At 36.6% G+C, this 18,430-nt stretch overlaps 1 protein-coding gene across 3 annotated transcripts in view; it reads right to left on the bottom strand.

The window, feature by feature from the left end:
• BTBD9 (BTB domain containing 9) overlaps nt 1-18,430 on the bottom strand; it is a 141,615-nt gene that overhangs the window by 18,309 nt on the left and 104,876 nt on the right. For all 3 annotated transcript variants that reach the window (XM_062571970.1, XM_062571972.1, XM_062571971.1), the window contains one exon: nt 17,827-17,934. In XM_062571970.1, coding sequence (XP_062427954.1) covers nt 17,827-17,934 — 108 coding nt within the window. The remainder of the gene's footprint in view (nt 1-17,826; nt 17,935-18,430) is intronic.

The raw sequence follows: 18,430 nt of genomic DNA, 5'->3' as shown, positions 1-18,430 counted from the left end.
GATGTGCTGCTCAATCTGCAGTAGTCCTGGTCATCACTTCAACAGCAGAAATAATCACTACCTCAAGCTGAGGTGTACATCTTGAAGACGACCAGCAACTATCAGCCTACGCAGATTTATTTCAGGCTCCTCAAGCTAAAGGCACTATTACAAGTTGTTTGGCCAGCAAAAGTCTCCTGATACCACAGCTCTACCTTCCAAAAGAAATTAGCCATGTTACAGCCCTACAGTGTTTTTTCTAACATCTCACCTCAGCCACTCCACTCCAAAGTCTCTCGTTCTGCCTGACTCCCCAAAGGAGATGCAGTAATTGATGATTAGCATTCCAAAGCCATGCGTGCATCCTGTGAGCCTGTCGTGTTTAATTAAATTTTAACTATATTCATCTTCTATAATAGCCTGAACATAATTCAGATAATTATCTTTTGCTCTCTGTCTCACTTAAAGCTCCTTGCAACAAAAATCACTTTCTCTGCTCAAACATATAAACAGGCTCTTGGACCAAGTGCTTTCATCTCCCCAACAGCAATAGCTATCACTAGAAAATGCAATGGCCTTGTACATCCTGGAACCTATTCACCGTAATCTATTCAGAAGAAGAAGAAAATCATTACAAACCCCTTCACTTCCATGTTTCTTCCTGTCTTTATTTATCAGGCTATTGCAGGAAGAATGCAAGAAATACTGATGTCCAGATAAATTATAACAATAAGTTTTTATTGTTTAAGCTACCTATAGCTCTACAATAACATTTCACCTCTTAGAGAATTTAATGGCTTTTCTCAGCATTTTAAATTCTTGCCTAGTCACTCCTATGACAAGCTGCTATTTTTCTAAGGATTTATTATACACAATGGGATATAAATAGCAATCCTTCCTCTTTATTTCCTTCTCTTCCAGAGAAGAAAATTAAGAACAAATTAAGAAAGAAACGGAAGTTTATCTTATATTGAAGTTTTCTAATGAGCCACTGGCACTACAAAATATTACCACACCGCACTGTAGGAGCAACATAGCAGCACTGAGTATACCTGAAATCAAGTTCAGATCAAAGACATAAGACCAAAGAGGAAGCTTTTACATGCAACTAACATTCATTAAGATGTACTAATCATACCATATGTCATTGTACATGTAGATGCGCTTCCAGTAAATAAAACTGGAGATAGTTTGCCTCAGGTTAAGTATGCAAGTTCTGTGTGTGTGCATTGCTATTCCTCATTTTCTTCCTTTTGTTCCTCACTTGAGAAGCAAAATGGAGTTGAAAGCAAATGTGTAAATGAACAATATACCTCGAAAAAAATCAGTTACCAGCAAGTAACCTCCATTTTGCCTTGTAATGCTTGTCTGCATATGCTTCATTCTACGAATGACAAAATGCTGCTTAAGTTTTTTGAATGTGGATTTCAAAGTCTTAGGCCAACAGTGGCTACAAAATCACTTATGAAATACAGCATTCACCGTGAAAAGCAATGAGAGGAAAAGCACTGAGTTCAGTTATGTTGTCTTTCCATACGTCAGTCTGATGGCTGTCCTAATAAAAACAATTAACTGGCGTATGAAGCTGCCAAGTGAGAAACCGTGTGCGTAGAGGCAAACCAGCGCAGACTTAAGTACTGTAGTATGTTCTGCGTGACAGGTAATACACCCACTTGTTTTGTTAATGAATACCGTATCAATCTCTACTATAGAGTACCTGCAACATAAACACAGAAGTGCACTATAAATGCTATGATAACAGTTATTGTTGTTATACAGATTTTTTTTCATTTATACAATACAAAAAAGGTCTACTGCTACTTTATAAATGCCCTATAAAATCACATATAAAAAACAGATCCTGTTTTCCATTACAACAGTACAAAACAACAGAGTGAACTAACCCACCCCCACTGTCAAAGCTGTAATTTAACACACTAATTTTGAGAGTGAAACCCATATAGCACAGAAGTCAGTTATACTCAGTATCCAGCTCAGCCCCTTTTCTTCTCTCCATCCTACCTCTGAAGTCAGCAGAGAGGGGAAAGGAAAGTATGAGAAAGTATGAGAAAGAAGATATTCTGAGGACTGTAAGGTTATTTACGTTTTAGATTTTAAATTAAAATCAAATTCAGTGCAGTTCTCTTCATCTCCCTCCACTAAAAACTGAGGTTTACAATTGAGTTTCCAGCTATTGGGCGGTCATCGCGACAGCACTCACACAAAAGGTCACACTTGATATTTCTAAAGACACAAAGAGGGTGCAAGCAAGAAGCAAGGGCTTGCTTTCTGCTACTTTCTTAGATTCACGCAGAGGTAAAACTCATCTATTAATGCATCTTGGTTATACTTATGTTATATTCCATTGATGAGCTAACAAATCTACTTTATCCAGTGTATTAAGGAAAAAAAACAGGACTTGAAATAACAATAGAAGAGGAAATAAAAGTGATTGAAGAGAGATATAACAAGAGTCTGAAATAAATGTAAGAATAATAAATATCAGAAACTATTTCTTGAAGTATTTGTTCCATAACTGCTTTATATATTGACTAGTAAACTTTTGTGATTCTAACTTTTGGGAAAACTCTCTCTGAAAGTTTTTATTCTGAATCTACTTCCTATTAGGAACACACAATTTTGTAAGCATCTGAACAAATTTTGTAGCTATTTATGCCATATGTTTGCCCTCCTCACTAAAACAAATCCAAACAAAGTAGCTGTCAGCAGTAAGAGCTCTTTACTGATCTGCTGTAAATGTTTTATTGTGTATGATTTATTATAGAAACAAAATGCAGACTTGATAATGCATATTTATTAGAATACAAATGCTGACATAAAATAGATTGAATGAAGTCTATACTGACTTTCTGACATCTTTATGAAGCTGATAATGTTAAAAGACTTGTTTTAGTAATCTCTGCCTTCACAGCTTCAGCGCTGACATCTTTGTTATTTTAGAAACAATATTACATAAAGAAAATGTTAAGATTTAGTCAAATTAAGCAACGATAAAACTAAATATAGTAACTAACATTAGATTTTCAAAATACATACACATGCCAATATAGGCATCCAGTGGCATTTTTTTTACTTCATAAGCATTGTACATATATATATATATATATATATATATATATATATAAAATATAAAAATATACCCACATACACACACATATAACTGCACATGTGTACATATATATACACATGCAACTGTATTTAGACTGGTTTTTTAATTCAATGGGTTGTCTTTTTGTACTTCTAGAAACAGTTCATATTTAAAAATATTAGCCTAAATCAAATTACCATCAATATGGGAAAACACCACAAAACAAATTCTTATGCTATGTCAACAGTTGTGCATGTAGTTCCTACATGGAGGGAACTACCATGGGGGGAGAAGGAGGCAGCAGAGAGAGGCTGTGAAATTACTCAGAGTCTTGAGTAATTAGATCTGTGAGTCAATCTGATTCACATGCGTGCACGTACACAGAGCATACAGGCAGAGGATGCACATGCACAGTGTGGCTGGATTGATTTTGTTGTGTTTACTTGTCACCAGCATTTATTGCTCCTGATGTTCACATAGACAGCAAAGATAATGAAGAGCTATCTCACACATTAACATATTAACATATGCACTAATACAGCTAGGGGCCTGTTATTAACTTTGAGGAGACTTCCTCTTCCCATAATCCTACAACAGCTTAGAAGTTATTTTTATTATTTTTCTCCATTCAAACCAAAGAGTTGACTAATAGCAGATAGATAAACAGTATTTTTAGAGATACCATATAGAATCATGCTCTCTATTAATCAGTTCCTTCGTGGCAGGTAGGCTAACATTGTATTTATCGCTCTTCTCTCTTACGCTCCCTTGGGTGTGATTTTATGGCCCACTCATAAACACTTCACATTTACAGCAACCACCCTTCTATTACTACAGATAACATCTAATTGACGTGTCAAACATCCAAGGAATACAATAAATCAAACCACAGCATCCAAGAACAACAAAATGATAAAAAAAAAAAAGTAAATCTGCACAGACCTCCTCACACCAACATACAAACACACGAAGGTTTGCTAAAGGAAGGGAGGAAAACTGCAACCCTTTGCCCTACCACCACACTGAATTATCCGTTAGCCTCAAGGGCAGAAGCAAGGCCTGCTGACTTCAGAGTCAGATCTGTGTGGGTTGCCTAGAAGAAACTGTAACCCATTTCCATGACTGCAGTCATTCAGACATGAGACTAAAGTGAATTAAGGTAGAAAAAATAACAAACACAACTTCTGTTTCTGGTATTGTGTTATAAAATTGAGATAAGTGAGCTCCCTTCCTTTGTGATTTTGATAAAAATAAATTTTAATATTTCATTCAAACCTTTGCACCTTTATACTAAAGATTATATACAGACAACAGGAAAATTGGGTAAAATTAATAGATATTGTTTTAAAAACAGAGGAAATTGACTCATGATGAAGGAGGAAGAAATAAATTCAGGCAAAACTTGTTAAACTAGCAACTAGGGTGATAAAGAAACAGAATGACTTTATAAATATGTAATTGAAGTGTACAAAGATCAATAAGAAAAAGTTGTACAGAGATACAAGCAAATTAATGGAATGAAATTAGGCAAAGTGATGTTCAGTACTGGTATCAAGAAAAAAAAAATCTTACTGAGGGAACACAGTGTGACAGAAAAGTGTAGAGCAGAATGGAAGCACCTTGTACATGGAACAACTCACTCAGTATTATTCTAAAAAATACACTACATATGACAGTAGCACAGAAATCATCCCAAGAGGGTGAACCTAAAGATCTAATAGTTCTTCTCTTTTGTGATTCATGGATATAATCTATCCATCAGTAGCATTATCAGTAGCAAAAGGAAGACTAGGGAAAATGTGGGCCTGCTGCTGAAAGGAGTGGGAGCTCTGGTGATGAAGGATATAGAGAAGGTGGAGTTACTGAATGCCTTTCTTGCTTCAGTCTTTACTGCTAAGGGCAGCCCTCAGGAACCCCAGATGCTGGAGACAAGGGAAAAAGTCTGGAGAACTGAAGAAAGGAAGACTTTCCCTTGGTTGAAGAGGATCAAGTTAGGGATCATTTAGGCAAACTTGACACCCAGAAATCCATGAGCCCTGATGGGATGCATGCATGAGGGCTGAGGGAGCTGGCAGCTGTTATTGTTAGGTCGCTCTCCATCATCTTTGAAAGGTCATGGAGAACTGGAGAGGTGCCTGAGGTCAAGAAAGCCAGTATCACTCCAGTCTTCAAAAAGGGCAAGAAGAAGGAACCAGGCAACTACAGGCCAGTCAGCGTCACCTCCATCCCTGGAAAGGTGATGCAACAGCTCACTCTGGATGTCATCTCTAAGGATGTGGAGGAAAAGAAGGCGATCAGGAGTAGTCAGCATGGATTCACCAAGGGGAAATCCTGCTTCACCAACCTGATAGCCTTCTATGATGGAATGACTGGCTGCGTAGAGGAGGGGAGAGCAGTGGAGGTTGTGTACCTTGACTTCAGCAAGGCTTTTGACACTGTCTCCCATAACATCCTCCTAAATATGGAAGTATATAGAAGCTCAAGAAGTATGGGTTAGATGAGTAGACAATGAGGTGGATTGAGAACTGGCTGAAAGGCAGAGGTCAGAGGGTCGTCATCAGTGGCGCAGTCTAGGTGGAGACCTGCAGATAGCGATGTCCCTCGGGGGGTTAGTACTGAGTCCAGTCTTGTTCAACTTATTCATCAATGCCTGGATGAAGGGACAGAGTGCCTCCTCAGCAAGTTTACTGATGATAGCAAACTGGGAGGAGTGGCTAATCCACCAGAAGGCTGTGCTGCCATTCAGAGAGACCTGGACAGGCTGGAGAGCTGGGCAGAGAGGAACCTCACGAAGATCAACAAAGGCAAGTGTAGGGTCCTGCACCTAGAGAAGAATAGTCCCAGGTACCAATACAGGTTGGGGTTGACCTGCTGAAAAGCAGCTCTGCTGAGAAGGACCTGGGAATGCTGGTGGACAAGCTAACCATGAGCCAGCAACGTGCCCTTCTGGTCAGGAAGGCCAATGGTCTCCTGGGGTGCATTAGGAAGAGTATTGCCAGCAGGTGGAGGGAGGTGATCCTGCCCTTCTACTCAGCCCAGGTTATGCCACATCTGGAATACTGTGTCCAGTTCTGGGTTCCCTAGTACAAGAGAGACATGGAATTACTGGAGAGAGTCCAGTGCAGGGCTATGAAGATGTTTAGGGGACTGGATCATCTCTCTTACAAGGGAAGGCTGCAAGAGCTGGGCCTGTTTAGCCTGAGGAAGAGAAGACTGAGAAGGGACCTTAACAACATCTACAAATACCTTAAGAAAGCGTGTCAAGAGGATGGGACTTGACTCTTTTAAGTGGTGCCAAGTGATAGGACACGAGGCAATGGGCACAAACCAAAACACAGGAAGAATTGCCAGTCCTTATATTCTTCTGAATAGAAGGAAAAACTTTACTGAAAGTGACAGAGCACTGGCAAAGCTTGCCAAGAGAGGTTGTGGAGTCTCCTTCTCTGGAGATATTCAAAACCTGCCTAGACTTGATCCCATGCAACACGCTCTAGGTGGGAGTTGCTCTTGGGCAGGGAGGTTGGACTAGATGATCCCCAGCGTTTCCTTCCAACCTCAACCATTCTATGATTCTGTGATTTGTGCTGGTAAAAATGTTACTTTGAATCAATCAGTAGCTTAATACTGCACGTTATCTTAAAGTGTGTTTTTGCAATGCAGAGTATTTGCGACACAGACTACACCTGCTCAGGCCAGCATGAGAAAAAGTGTACTTTTCAAGGTTTTGATGAACTAGATGCTGAATACCAACAATCTAATTAGGACAAATCTTTAGAAAGAAAGCAAAGTGCCACATTTAGTGTAAGATGCATTAACCTCTGAATGGGCTCCTGACTATACAAGAAGATACCAAGTCACTATATTTAATGACTCTTTGATAAGAAAGCTTAACAAGAGACAGAAGAGTAACTTCCCATCTAGTTCATGAACATATGGCTATCTCCTACTCATTGCGTTATTAGAGACTCTTATGTAACAATCAACTTCAAAGTAAACAAACTTTACCACAAAACAATAGTTCAACCTTTTCCCAACTCTAGCAGATGGGTGGGCCAGTTTCACAGGAAACATCCATTATTTGGATCAATTTTTACATATAAAGCTGAAGTGAGCATGCCTGTGGGTGGGTACGTGCATGTGTGTCTAGACATTTTCAACAGAGGAATTATTATAATTCTGTGAAGGCAACACCATACATTGCCATAGGATTCTTTTCTAATGTAACAGCAGTAATCAGCACTCTCAAGTCCTTACCCAGAAGTTGTCAATTTGTTCCTCTGGTGACTGAAAGGTTTGATTAACAGGATGCAAAAGAGAAGTAATACTCTCTTCTAATAATAAAAATAGTATTTGTGTTACATTTAACAGAGATGGCAATAGTTGGCCAAGAACATCTGTTAGGACTACGGGCTTTTCCAGACTTGCTTGATGTTATAGGTCAAACCGGAACACAAATCCTTGGTGAGGGGGAAATAGCTGAATATTCTTTTGTAGACTAAGTTTTAATATGGTGAGAGAGATTTGCATTAAAGGCAATCAAGTATTTTTTTTTTTTTTAACTACTGGGTTGGTTATACATTAGCTTGCAGAAAAACTAAATTTTTTTTGCTTAACTAGGGCCACTAAATATGGAAAATGGATTTGGTATGAGATCGGTATTTCCACAGTCAACATTTCAGTCTCCAAACTGAAAAAAAAAAAGCAGGCTTTCATGTCATATGATTTCCTTTCAAGTCTGGCAGACATGACATATTAAGGACAGAAACAAGGGTACAAAGAAGAGAGGACAAAGACAGTTTTATAATTAAATCTCAGAATTAAAAAGATGTAGATCAGGCTTTACAGCTTCACTATCCAGGAGTGACCCCTGCCTACAAAATACAAATCATATTTATCAACATAATATTGTTTCTACAAAGCCCAATTCATTAATGCTGGTCAAGTAATTTCAGATCTTTTGGTGATAGGCGTTGAAAATAGCCAAGGTACTACATTCAAGTAAATGCAGAAGAGAAGCAAGGGAAGTTAAGGAAAATGGAATTTTTAAATGAAATAGAGGGAGTACGTTCTCTCCCATTACAGACCAGAATAAGACCTCTGTATTTGAATGTAAAAACCAGAGGGGTTTAAATTCCCTGTTTCTAAGCAGGGATTTGAACACAACTCTCCAATGTCTTAGGACAACAAAAAATTCACTTGATGGAGTATTCCAGAGTAAACACCCCAAACACCAGAATATTCACTGAGCTTCTGAATGGCTACTACTCTTCAAAATCCTTAATAGAAAAGTTATCTTTAAATTCAGAATTTCTTCTTCTATTTCTAGTAGGTTAGAAGGGTTCAAAGCAAGGGATTAGATCTATAAAGTTTTTTTCATTAGGGTTTGGGAAAGAAGTATCAGAAGAGCTTAGATCCTTCACTTCTAAAACTAACTTTACCTTTCTCATATGAGTCTAAACAACTAACCCTTTGCATAGGAATATTATCTCTATAGAGATGACAAAATTCAAACTGGTTAAAATCTCAATCCTAGCTCTGCAACATGTGTTCACAGAATATGACAGATACAAACAAAAACAGACTTCGCAGAAATTGAGCATTAATATCTCCACAGTGGCTGATAATGATAACTGAGCTAAATCTACTTTAATGATCTAGTTTTCTTTTCATCATTTACATTATTTATTTACATTTGTTTTATAAATTCAGAACCAAGAAGCCTAAATGATTCTGTAATCCTGTCTCTCAGGGAAACATGCATCTGTTTTGAATTTGTACAAATCTCTCATAAGAGTGAGGAACAAAAACATTATTAGAATAAATAAAAGCTTCCCAGATACTGATTTCTCTCCCCCTCCAACATTCTGCCTACTAAACAAGGCTCTATCTGAGCATATATTAAGAAAAGCAAGTGGACTGAGAAAGATAGTGACATTGAAGTGTGTCTGAATTTACCCAAGGCATAGGTGAAAAATGCAGCAAAGATTCTGAAATGGTTAACAGTTCAGAATGACAGGTTTACAAAAGTGTGTGTAAAGTAATCTGTAAAATAGTTAAAAGTAAATTCACTGTTTAAAACCTTATTTAAAAGCTCTAGAAACTGTGTGCTCACACAAAAGCTTTTAGACAAATAGGTGCAGAAGACTGCACCTATTGAATGCATTTGTGAGCAATTTTTGTTTTGAAATATTGTTTTACAAAATTAATAATAATAGTTAAGTTTATGTAAATATCTACTGCATAGTCTCCTGTTTGCAATAAAAGTCAAAGGAAATGTTCAACTGCATTTTCTTTCAAAAATTCTGCTCAGCTGGCAGCGAGGGACAGAAGGTCCTGTGTCAGGATGGAAGAGAACGACGAGCGCTGTGCAGGGCGACGACAGAAAGGACGAGTCTCTTTAGCTGATCCATGACTTTGCATTGGTAAGTTTCAAACTAGAGTCAGTCAATTTATGCCAATTCAACAAATCAGCTGCGACTGTATGTTGGCACACTTTTAAAAGTCAGTGAGATCAAAACAGGAGGCAAGAAGTTTGCAAGAAGGCCATGTATCAGACAGATAAATGGCAGCAACAGGTTGTGCACCATGGCAAGGTAGCACAGGATCAACAATTCTGGCAGTGGCTGCCCTCACTCGAACTCGATAGGGATAAGTAGTTGCAAGGATGAATATAGAATTGAAAGAATAGCTAGTGCACAACATGCAAAAATGAGTAGAGAAGCCAGAAACCAGAGAGAACCAATTCCATTCATATCCATAGCAAACAAAATAAATTCCTAACTGGTATGCGTCCTAACTATGCTTTATGAGTAAAGACCCAAGAAGTAAGAGAGTCAGGAAAAGAGAGAGAGAGAAAAAAAAAAGAATATGTTCATGAAATAATCAATAATCAAACTTCAGTACTAAATCTTTTCATTATTCAAAGCAGAATGAAAATATATTCACTGAAAATCTCTCCTGTGTCCTACACTTACTTTAGAAGCAGCAGCTAACTGCAGAGTGAGAACTTCCTTACATGTAATCTCATGAAATAACAATAACTTGAAAGCTTGCTGTTTTATCACAGAAGCTTTAGAAAGCTGCCTTACAAGAATCAAAAAGGTAAAGCCATTAGGAAGTTTCACTTCTACTGAAAATTCAATGTAAATGTTCATGAATTTATGAAAGAAAATGCAGTTGAACATTTCCTTTGACTTTTATTGCAAACAGAAGACTATGCAGTAGATATTTACATAAACTTAACTATTATTATTTATTTTGTAAAACAATATTTCAAAACAAAATTGCTCACAAATGCATTCAAATTGAATTTATTACTATGAAAAGTCAGCATAGATTTCCTGTTATTTGTCAAAGAGAAATCCAAGCAGAAAACTAGGACTTACTCTAACGCATGATCAACAGAATATCGTACTCATAAGTGGATAACATGCTTCTGGAGAATTAAGGCATATTCATTTCTTCAGGATTATATTATTGTTTGAAATATAAAACCCCTAACAGTTGAAGCAAAATGGAAATCAGTATTACAGGAAACAAGTTACCCACTCCTAGAGAACCCTGTGGTTTTGGAGAACTCCCTGGGATATCACTTTCGTGGACTATGGATAAAGGCCTCTCTCTGCTTATTCTCTCCAACCCAGAAAGGAACAAATGTAATTCAGTTTAATCAGCAGAGCTTGGCTCTCCACAGGATTTTTCTTTTATAAAGCTATTTGTGTACATTAATGATACACTCAGGGGTAAGAATTATTCTTAGTTCCCTTTTCTTCATCAAAATATAAAAGATACACACAATCTACTTATAACATTAGCTTGAAAATTTTTACAGGCATCTAAAGAGATGCTTAAGCCTTTGATTGCATAGGAGAAAAATCCATAGTAAATATAGTTACTGGTGCTGCGGGTACTATTGGGTATTACTTCTGTTTTCTCTGAAGCAGAACTGAACAAACACCCAAGTGACATCCATTATTGTGCTGCTTTCTTCACTATCCCAGCACTAATATACATGAAGAGCAGCTGAGAACATGCCAGCCACACGGCAAAACAGAGTAAAGAAAAAAGCAGTCCAAACTTAAGTGCTTGTTATATATATAGAGCTGCAGTGAAACGAGTGCATGGAAAAAGACATTCAAAGAAGACTAATGCATTGCAATTTGCAACTCAATGCTTCTCTCCTCCAGGCTTATTCAAAAGATCCAGGGATATTTGTGGCTGAAAAGCAACAGGGAGGACCAGAAAGCAAAAGCCGAAAGAAACTGTATGAGACGACTTAGTAAGTTGAAAATCTTCTTGGTATCCTAAACTGCTGTTCAGAAAACAATTTAAAAGATAATAGTTATTCTTCAAACAGCAAGGATCAGCTAAAATAAAAACTAGCAAATACCAGATGCAGAATTTTCACACTTCTAAGACCCTTCTAACATTCTGAAATAGGACACAACTCTGTTTTCTGTGAAATCTTTGTGCTTAAGATAGCAAGCTTGTAAAGCTGGATAATTTTTCTTCTTTTGATTTATTAGAATCCTTTAAAATGTGAACATAGAAACACAAAAATTATGTACTTCAATGCTGCTACCGTTCAGGGCTTTTAAGCTCAATAATTACACAAACTGACCCTTTATAGCTGTCTGACTTGCTCTAGCAGGCATTACTAGTAATGTAGCAGTAGTAGTAGGCATTACTAGTAATGCCTGCTAGAGCAAGTCAGACAAATATAAAGGACTGTGCACAAATTAGACAAAAATGTTCTTTTCTTACTCTAGTTATGATAGGACTACGTAAGACTGCATGCTGCATTCAGAAAATTGATGTGAGCATACAAACAACCGAAAAGAGTTGAGAAGTGTTCTGCGACAGAAAAGTCACATGAAAGCAGTTAAGGAGAAGAATCATGGGTGAAAGTGGAGGTGAGCAAGTTCTAGAGATGAGATTACAGTGAACTGGAGGAACTGGAGAGAGCAGAAGGAAAAAGTCAATATTCTTGTGGTTAAGCATAAGAAACTACATATACGAATATCTATACCACATGCAGGATGCAATTGCAAACAAGGGCATCCAGATTGTACAAAACTTATCTCTAGAGTAACAGAAATAATCACATCATGATAGAGACTAGCAAGGTTTCACAAATGTATAGGTAGGAGCAGAATCTAAAATTGAGCTGGCCACTAACGATGTGCAACTTGGAAGTATTTTCTTACTTTAAGCTCTTAAATAAGATGGAAAATAGTCAGTTGTACATTCTGTACAGTGGTTTAGAACTGTTAGATGTATTAGCTGTTTTTAGTCTTGATCCTTTCCAGAGTGTTTGTTATCATGACTTGTTATCAAAGGAAATATAATAGAATTTGAAAAATGGAAATGCACATAGAGCATCACAATAGAAATCTTAAAACATTGGAAAAGAGCAGCAAACTAAAAGTTGAAAATTACTCTTGAAAACTAAATCAAAAAAATTAAAGAAATATAAATTATGTTAATGAATCTCATCTACTCCAAGTGGCTTACATAAAGTATTAATTACATTCATATAGGAACTATAAAAAATTTATAGCAACTGAGCTCAGAATTTAGGAACTGAAAGAGCACTACTACTACTGCTACTACTACAATGTTGCAATGGCAACATGAAAGTAACTTGAAATTTTTAAGCATCTACCACAACATAGCAGCATACTTTGAATACTTTGAATAATAATTTTATAGCAAAAAAATGAACTAATGCAATAAAATGTTATAAACCCAAAATGTTATAAAGTTGTGCCCTTTGCCAGAAAAATGGTAAAACTGGCCTAAACAGTCACATAGACAGTTGATACCAATTCCCTAGAAATGGCTCATAAATAAACCATGCGCATTGCCTCCCCAATTCTATCAGAGTATTAGATTCTTTCTTCCTACTGGGAAAATGAACATTACATGATGGCTACCATGGATTACAGTCATTACACAGTAACAGCACAAGAGAACTTTAAAGAATGACATTGAGTTTATAAATTTGATGATAGCCTGTTTCATATTTGCCTTTACAGTGCTTATTTTACCAAAAGAAACTGTAACTCTGAGGTCTGACTGCTGGCCTTTGGTGTCTTCTGTTTTTCATTTGACTTTCAGGCTTTTTATCAACATTTTTTTTCTAACTAGTACATGTCTCTGTTGTTCAACAGTAACACACTTAAGCAAACTTTCCATAAATGTTTTTTTTTTAATAGAACAGAACATGACTGGTTTTCATTAATGTCATACTGTGCAGAGAAAAACAGTTTATTCTAGAAAAGAAAATTAGCCTACATGCAGAATTTTAAAATTGACAATTACACAACCAGTATGCATTAATTGGCTCCCTGTTAGGCAGAGAAAGCGGACTTTCCCTGTAAAGATAACAGACATCCGGTTTATGTGTTTAGCCTTTTAAGATTATAAGAGAAGAGGAGGATAGCAGTAGCCTGTCTGGTTCTCACTTTGAGCAGTGAATTATTAATTTACATAAAATGCTACATTAAAACAAACAAAAGCAGCGTACTCAAAGTTTATAAGGAAATTTCATACTTTGATAGATCATCAAAAACAATATATGCTATTTAAGTACAATTTGATTTCATTTTCTTTCTCATTATTTTGTTTGCCACTCATCAAAGATGTCTGGTGAGGTTTGTATCTGCTGGTTTTATGGTGCATCCTACCCCTTGTGTCAGAGATTCAGCAGAACTGTTTGGAGACCTCACAAAACACCTGCAAGACAGCAAGCTACTGACTTTAACACAGGATCATAACTTCACTGAAAGATTAGGTATACAGACAAGCCAGGCAGAAAAAGATACAATTCCTATCCACATTTATCTTTGGAGACAGGAAAGTGAGAACACTACTAAGAAACTAAATTTTTTTTCAGTGTAAATATGTAAATATCTCTTCAGATGTTTGCCACCACGAAAGTCTCTTGAGTTTTAACTCCCTCCACTTTCATTTGCTACTGCAGCATATCCTATACAGGAAAATAAGTAAGATCCTTTTCTGGAGTCTACTGTATGACATTATTAGACACAGAACTAATACCAAAAAGCATAAATTTACTACCTGGATTTTGCACACATCTAAAATTTGTAAAGGAAAAGGGCATTATTTGAAGTATATTTTTTTCCAAAGAATTCATATCTGAGTCTCACAGAAATACATTTATAATGACATCTCATAGTATATTCTTAGCTTAGCATTGCTCTGAGAGGTACTAGTAGTTGAATAGGCATAGTCCCATGCAGGGATACAGCTACTTGTCATTTCCTTTAAACAAAGCAACACAAGCAGAAACTATACCGATGTCAAGGATTAGTGCTTTTAAGGCAGGGATGTCAAGTAAAGTATTTAGCAAAAAAAAAAAAAAAAAAAAAAGCAGAAGAAGAAGAAGAAGAAAAAGATTTGGCTGAGATACAGTAAATGTTTGCAAACTTAGACCACAAAAACTGCTTTTGTTTTGTTTCTTCCAGGGGAAAGAGGGGTGCTAGAGTCATAAAGACATGGAGAATGAAGAGATGAGGATACTGTTGCTTCCACCCTACTATCCTGTAGTCCAGTTAAGGCAAATTAGTAAATGCAGGAACCTTAAGTGGCTGCCTAAACCCTATTGAGTCAAACACAGCCCAGTGCATTATCATTTATCCTAGAGGAGCACCTTAACTGCTTTTAGCTTTGGATATTCTGAGGCAAATTTCTCTCTCCTGTTGGAGCTATGCTGTTTGTGTAAGATACCTGCATATTTGTGGTAAGGGGAAGGACAGGGACAGAACAACTATAACTGCAAAGTTATAGCCCTGGGGAAGGTGAGACGCCTGCATTCTGGTCATAGCTCCATGAAATAAATACTTAACACAAGAATTCACTCCGGAATACATCATATAAGGTGGCTTAGGTGTCTCTAGGTGTTGGAAAACAAAGTTAAATTCCTTGTGTTAAAGAATCTCTTGCATCCAACAGGAGTATCTTTACCAAGACGCTGTTATATTAAACTAGCCAAATTGCAGCACCTCCTTCTTACTGCCTCTGTTAACCATCGTTAAAATCCAGTTATTCAACGCCTCTATTTTGCTTTTGCTATAATTACATAAAGTTAAAATAACTTGTTTTTCTTGTTAGGGGAAAAAATCCTAACATTTTACATTTGGTTCAATCCATACCTTTTTTTTTAGTTTAAAAACAGAATCAAAAAATTGATTTTTCAAATAGTCCTACAGTGACTGGTTCATTTTTCTCCTTTTTGTTAAGATTTGTCTCCTTCACATACACATTCAGTGTATGAGTCACTGAATGATGATATCTCTTCCAAAAAAATATTCTACGTTTAACTATTCTAGAGCACTAAGAGCATGGCTGCTGAAACAGAAAACTCTTTTGGGGGACATAGCAGCACTTTTCAGTACTTTTCAAAATGCAGCAAGCTCATGAAGTGGTCCAGCTCTGACTATATGAAATTATGATCACTTGTACTTTGCAAAAAAGTCCTAATACTAATAGCATTCAGCATAGTACTTAATTGACTAATCCTCAAATATCTACAAAGACTAGAAATACTATCTTTACATTACAGGTTAAAGAGAATTATTTGTGCTGTATATTGATTTACTCAGTTGGCATTTTGAAAGTGCTTAATCTGAATTAAACAGATTTATGTTTTTTAAAATCAGTTTCTGCTAAAACAATCTTTCAGGATGTTGAACCTTCCACTGCCTCTCTTTTGAAGAGACTGCTCTCAGGTAATAAAACTCAGTAAGTAAAACAATTTATAGGTTTGATGCATATGTCCTGAAGGTAAATCTTCAAGAAAATTTAGATTTATCAGTCTGATACTACAATCCAAGTAATTTTTGAGCTGAAGTCACTTCAGCACTTTCGAAAACCTTACTTGAAAAAATGAAACATATTTAAAAAACAAATTTAAAGGATTTTCTTTACTGTGCTGGGTGTCTGCAAAAAAACGTCCGATTTACTGACTATGAAGGGCAAGAGATTTAAATCAAATTCATAAAAAATGCTGTCAAATGCAGAGAAACTGCCTGAAACAGCAGCAGAGTGGGAACAGCAGCAACACGTTAACTTCTATCACTTATGGGTAATATATTGTGTAAATATAACTGGATAGGCTAGGAAATTTTCAAAGGGAAGTGAGACTTTAAACTGCTTATTTTTCTCTATAATTTTTTAATTCTCAATAAACTGTTTTTTTCTGGTGCCCACTGAGCTTTTGTATTTGACAGTTGTAAAACTAGGTCTTTGAATTTGTTTAGCGCAGATGATTACAGACAGTGCTATAACGGCTATGCTTAATATTACACATTTCCCACTACCTAACCCTGTTCAGAGTGATTATCTGTAGACTTAAAGTGTTAAGACTGGCATTTTGCAATCTGGATGTTTGTGTGTCAAAGCACAAAATTAGGGAAAATAGAATTCTCTAATTCACATGAAAATAATTCCTGCAGACATTACTTTCAGAATTTCTAAAGCACATATGATTTGAATCAAGACTGTGAAGTATATCAAAAAGAAGCAGCTATCTCTATTTCCCTATACATTTCCAAGGTTAAGACTTTCAAAACCGACTGGTTTGAACAAGGTCAGTAGATACTAACTTGAAGTTGGCAGCCAACCAGCAATTCCACCTGCACTGTGCATACTTAAGCAACTGTTCTTTTGGACTGCTATGGACTACTGGTAGGAATATGTCCAAGGAACAAGTGCAAAAAGATGCTCCCCTGCCTCCCCTCCGATTTCAGCCTTTTAGTGTTCCTATTGTTGGGGGCAGACAAAAAGATCAATCTTATCCACTCCACTCAGATGCCTTTGAGAATGAATAAACCTCCTTTAGTCTTTCCCCAGAGCTGGAGATAGAAGTCAGAATTTCTGTTCATCAATATCCTGTCCTTTACAGACAGTAAAAGCACATGTCAAGTTCTCTTTTGCCACCATGTCTAGACCACATTAGAATGCATGTTTGATTTTCACCATCTGTTACGAAAGGGAATATAAACTTTAGAAAATGTGTATCAGTAGTGTTGCTAGAAAGGACTAAATAGCTCTCTTGCCTCATGTGACAAACTGAGATATGTCTCTGTCAATTTGTAAACTCTGTTTTGTTTTGGTTCACACAAATACAGGATGCGTGGTGACTGTCCCCACATGAGTTGATGACTTCAATTTCATCCCACACGAGAAAGTGTGTCTTATGGGAAATTGATTGGGGAAAAAGGAGGGAAATAGGGTTTTTATAAGCTTGAGCTTCCTTAGGGATCACTCAGAACATCTCAACATTCTGTGAATGCTGGGCATGCCTGCTTTTTGATATGTAATATGTATAAATTTGCAGCCTCTCTTTTCAATCCCATGACAAGTATCTGGGTCATTCTTTACTTGGAATGAGAACTACCAAATGGGTTAAGAAAGCTATTGGGCCTATCAATACTGAATTACTCTTCCATAATTGAACAACAGGTTCTGACAGGTTCCAAAGTTTAATTTAGGTAACTAAGCTCTATTGCTGCTCTGTTTTGGTTTGGTCTTTTTCCCAGATCCTCAGGGAAACTGCACCTCAAAATTTGTATGTACAAAGGTCAATAGGTACTAAGCTACAGGTTATGTAAAAATCCTTTTTACAGTCAGAGTCAGCTATGTACCTACTGAACAAAAAAAAGAAGTTCCAGTTCCTCCTTTGGACAAATACACAGAAAAAAAATGATACTTACTTGCAGGAAATTTTCGTACGATCAGCCACCATAGTCCACTGCTGCTGATTTGTTGAAACCTCAATGTAGTAGCTGTAGCTCCGATCATCACAGTCCCAAAGTAGCAACCTAAGCATGAAGGAGCAGTTGAGCAGTGAGTACGATGAACATGAACCAAGCTGCTCAAGTTTTCTAGTCCTTTATTTCCTCTTCCTAAATCTTTTTAAATCTAGCTGTTTCTTCTGTAATATGCCTCTAATACTTAACAAGGTCCTTACTGTTCCTATCATCTCAGACTTGAATGTCTCTAGTCTCATTATCATAAGGCCAAAATCCATCTTACTAGCATTATTCTATGACAGTCATCCAATTACTCCTAACTTATTTGAAAGTCAATGAATGAATTAATTTATTTGGCCATGTGGAATTACCTGAATAAAAAATCTGGTTGGAAAGGTCAATGTAAGAGGGGAGAAAAAAACAAACAAACAAACAAAAAAAAAACAACAAAAAAACAAACAAAAAAACCCAGATTCTTGTGACTAAAAAAACACCCTATCTTCTTATTTTTATTCTCTCTTTTTGGTAAGCATACCAAAAATACTAAGTTAAGACAAATAAAATA

Source organism: Rhea pennata, chromosome 3, assembly GCF_028389875.1.
Source record: "Rhea pennata isolate bPtePen1 chromosome 3, bPtePen1.pri, whole genome shotgun sequence".
NCBI classification, from domain to species: domain Eukaryota; kingdom Metazoa; phylum Chordata; class Aves; order Rheiformes; family Rheidae; genus Rhea; species Rhea pennata.
The sequence above is the reverse complement of the archived record's forward strand: the minus strand, read 5'-3'. Positions and strand labels throughout refer to the sequence as shown.